Raw genomic sequence first — 4,474 nt, 5'->3', positions numbered from 1 at the left:
CTGATCTTTGCACTGACTGGACAATTTAAGCAAAATTTACGTACCTTTCATTCATCAGTATATTTTGAATTTTGATCTTGCCAACTTTTTAAATCGTGTTGTCTCATCCGTTTGGCAAATGTCATTCATTATCGTTCATTTTGCAGTAATTGTGTAATTTTGTATCATTCTAGCCGCAGAAAAGAAAGCTGAAAAGAAGAAAGCCAAAAGAAAGCACGACACTAATGCCAGTTCAAGTCCTGATTCCAGCTCAAGCACGGATACAGAGTCAGAGAGTTCGTCTTCTTCGTCTTCTGATGAATCCGTGAAAAAGAAACGATCTAGGAAGAAAAAGAAGATGAAAAGACAAAAACAGAGAGAGATTGTGAAGAAGATGAAGAAGAAGAAGGAGAAAAAGAAAGCAAAGAAGAAAAAAAAGACAGACATCAATAACAGGCAAGTCATTTGGCAGAAGTGGGTTTAAAGTTTTGACTCCAGTCGAGTATTTATTTGAAATCTACAGTTAAGTTAGACATTCCTTAAAATATTCTCATAATACTCGCACTTTACCTGTGCATAATTATCAATTAGACCCGTAGCCCGTGCGGGCTGAGGGTCAATAACCCATGAGGTGAACCCGAATGGGCTATTGACTCGTGGCTACTCGAGGACTATTAGTGAGGAATATTACTAATAGTCCTCTAGTAGCGTATCCAATCAAAATGCAGGATTTTCATTAGTCCACTAGTTGGGTGATACCAAAAACAGTTAGAACTGCATTTGTGCATCTCATCTCCCATTCTCTTCCTCCGCATCATTTTCTTAATCCCTCCAATGAAATACTGTTACAACGCCTCTCATTTCTAGCTAACATCTAATTGAGCATTTAATCTATTTACAATCTGAGCTCTTTAAGTTGTACAGTACAGTACTACTCAGAAATACGTTAACCGAAAAATGCCCACAAAACGCGTATATTTAGACGCGTATGTGCGTATAACCATACGCGTATCCGCGCATAAATATACGCGTGTTGTATTCCCTGTCACGACTACCTCTTTGTTGCGAGTCAAATGACTACTGCTATGTCCTGTTGTTAACATCATTAACTTGAAACGAGGTCCTTATATATGTAGGTATGAGATCATCAAATTATAGGTTGGTCTTTAAGGAGAGGGGAAAACTGAGTACCCAGGGGAAAACCTCTCAACCCACATATGACTCCAAGTGTGGGAATCGAACCCGGGCCACATTGGTATGAGGCGAGTGCTCTCACCATTGCACCATCCTTGCTCCATTTTATAAATATAGCCAACTCGAATGGCACATCAATGCATCCGTTAGGGCCGATTTACACGGTACGATTTTGGTCGCATGCGACAACGGCTTACGACAGGCCCACGACATGATTTACGATCGTTGTGTACGTCAGAAAAATGTCATAGCATTTTAAAACATGTTTTAAAACGCTGCGACAATCTTAAGTCATGCCGTAAGCCTGTCGTGAGCTTGTCGCATGCGACAAAATCGTATCGTGTAAATCGGCCCTTAATTTAGTTCAAAAGAAAGACCAACATTTGACCGCACTGAAGTTGATGACGAAGCATTTTTAATGCTGTCATTAACACGCTGAAGTGTGGAAATGTAGATCACAACATTAGTAACTTCATAAGATCAGAACCGTGATCTTGCCTGGCTAAACATTCTGTACGAGAACTTCCTGCTAGAAGCCGGTCCTCAAAACTGGTCAACAGAAAAATGCTCCCTTTCGAAGGGGGTGATGTCACACCTATTTTCGGTAATTTCATGCCACGCAAAATGGTCATAAAATGGAACGCAAATTCGCAGTAACCACTTTAAACTGTTGGACAACGCAAAAGGAATACAACAAAGCCAAAGCGACTCGTGTGCGTAGGTACAAAACAGGACAAGACTAAAACGCTTGATTAACTCCAGATATCCTGAACACCCCTAACTACCATGACATGACCTTTTTGAGCGTAAGCACCCAAAGGTTAATTCATCTCTTGATCTCTCTCTTTTTGGCACTCCAATGAAAAGCTGTTAGGCATTAAGATAGACAAACACTTAAACAAGGATAATCTTGTTGATTTCCTTATTGATAAATTAAATTCTAGAATGTGTTGCTTAAAAGAGCTAAAACATATCTTAATCATCGGCTAAGAAATCTGTTATATATGTATGTGTAATCAAATGGCGACGAGTGAAATTAGGAAATAATTTCACGAGAAAACCATTTGATTACCTTTTAATGTCGTGGGTGACAAATTACGCTCACAACCGTAATTGTAAAATCGCTCGAGTACTTTATCCAACTGCTCGGGAAGAATCATCTCCAGGTTTTTCTCAAGGCTATTTTCGTCACACCACTTCTCAAAAACTCTCACCCAGTTAATTGTGCTCTTTCACGTATTTAAATTTTCTGCCGCTTCTTTTAATTTCGTACTAGACCCCATCTTGGCTCTGATCGAGATACAAGAGATGTTACCATGGCAATTTTGTAATTTCACATGTGAAATTATAAATTAACGCTGAAATTTCGCGCCTAAATTAAGGAGTAATTTGTCACCCATGATATTAAAGGCATTAATTCGGCCTTTATTTGAATATTGTTGCACAGTGTGGGAAACACCAAAAATGAAAATTTACTGCGATTATTAAGAGTCCAAAAGCATTGTGCCAGGCTAATGTTAGATGCTAGGTTTTCTGATAATTCTGTTGAACGTTTTAGTAAGCTTGGCTGGTTACCTATTGATGACATCATACTAATGAGAAAGGTTTTTTTAATGCACAAGATTGTTAATGGCTCTTGCCATAAGTACTTTAAATAAAGATTATATTTCCTATGTTAATGATAAGCATAGACACAATACAAGGGCGTCAACAAATAACAATTTTTTCATACCCCTTTTTCGTACCAATTCTGGTCTACGCACTTTTTATGCAAGTGCCAACCGACTATGGAACGCATTAGATTATAGCACTAGAAGCATGACAACCCTAAGGAATTTTAAAAAGTACATTAGTAAAAAATACTTAGTAGTTCCAAGTTCGATCATTTTACTATTCTATACAATTTTAGTTTAGTTTAAGTACTTTGTGAATATTTCATTTTTGTCAATACTATTATTAACGGACCGCAATGTAAACTACTAAATTCTCAGTAATTCTGTCATGCAATAAAGGTATTATTATTATTATTATTATTATTATTATTCTAAGGTACCTGCTGATCTGGGTGTAAAAAAAGCAAATAAAGCATGGGAGTTTTGAGCTTTTACCATTAAAATTCTTATTTTTTAAGACGTTATATTAACTGCAATCACCCACTGAAATTTTAAACTTTTGATTTTATGAAATGAGCCTGACCAGTCAATTTTGATTAGCTAGCAACAGTGGACCATGAAATAAGAAAAATGTAAATTAAAGTACAAAACAAGATGCTCAAATTTGACAAGTATAGCCGGGTGTTGAGCATTTTATTAGGTTCAATAATTAATTTATATGATAAGCATAGGAGCTCCTTGAGAACTCCCAAGAGGTTTCCCATTGACAAGTAAAATCTGTAAGTGCCACTTTGCGGAGGGAGTGTTAAAGGGGACAAAAAGTGCTTCTTAAAATTGTTTAAATAACGTACTGCATGGTGTTTCTGCTTTTAGCCCTGAAGATGACAAACCAGGGAAGAGTTCTACAGCGTTTAGTACAGTGACCGCAGACGAGGTCCCTGATGTTCCTAACAACTCTTTCTTGTTCAGAAGAAGTCACACCCCTTCACCTGTAAGGGAAAAGAGGCTTCAAGATGCAAAGGATAGGTTAGTTGACCCTTGATTTAGTGTAATTTGGTGGGCTATTCGCAGGTGCCATGCAGTCTTCATTGCACAAACTGACTTTGGGCACGTTCTTGGCATTTACCCTACATATGATTTCGGTTATTATGAGTGTGGCACACGCATTCGAGATCTTGTGTCCATAGCTCAAAACAACCTTGGTTTTCACATTTTTTTAGGTTGTGATGAAACATCGACGATTAACTCCATCAACATGAAAGAATCATGAACATAAGCTTGGATATAAACTCTACTTTAACTGCCAAAGGTTGTACATTTAATTTCCAGCCTCCGGAGAATTTTTCCGTCTGGGCCTATTCCCATGGTTACGGTCAACTTGTGAATGGATTCCAAGGAATTTCTGGCCCTTCAAATTACCTCTTAATACTTAATTCTGTCGTTATTCAGTACTACGCGGTCACCTTATACGTTCAGTTGCTGCCATAAAATGAGATCTAAAATACGCATGGCCCTTGTTTGGCCTTGTATAGCTGTAGCCCAGTCATTAGAGCAACAGCTGACACAATACAATACAACACAATACAACACAATACTTAAGCAATAGCGGTTGTTTTCCGTGTTTCCATAGCCTCATCTAAACACGAAGGGGAGTTGGGAGAATTCGAGACAGTTATGCAAACCTGAGA

General features: G+C 38.0%; 1 protein-coding gene across 1 annotated transcript in view; it reads left to right on the top strand.

Moving 5' to 3' along the window:
- The first annotated feature begins 312 nt into the window (after positions 1-312).
- Positions 313-4,474, top strand: part of LOC138060451 (peptidyl-prolyl cis-trans isomerase G-like) — a 10,167-nt gene continuing 6,005 nt past the window's right edge. The window contains exons 1-2 of the mRNA XM_068906229.1: positions 313-435; positions 3,660-3,812. Of these exons, the coding sequence (XP_068762330.1) occupies positions 338-435; positions 3,660-3,812 (251 nt within the window). The 5' untranslated portion in view covers positions 313-337. The remainder of the gene's footprint in view (positions 436-3,659; positions 3,813-4,474) is intronic.

This window comes from Montipora capricornis, chromosome 1, assembly GCF_036669925.1.
Source record: "Montipora capricornis isolate CH-2021 chromosome 1, ASM3666992v2, whole genome shotgun sequence".
Lineage (NCBI taxonomy): Eukaryota > Metazoa > Cnidaria > Anthozoa > Scleractinia > Acroporidae > Montipora > Montipora capricornis.
The sequence above is the reverse complement of the archived record's forward strand: the minus strand, read 5'-3'. Positions and strand labels throughout refer to the sequence as shown.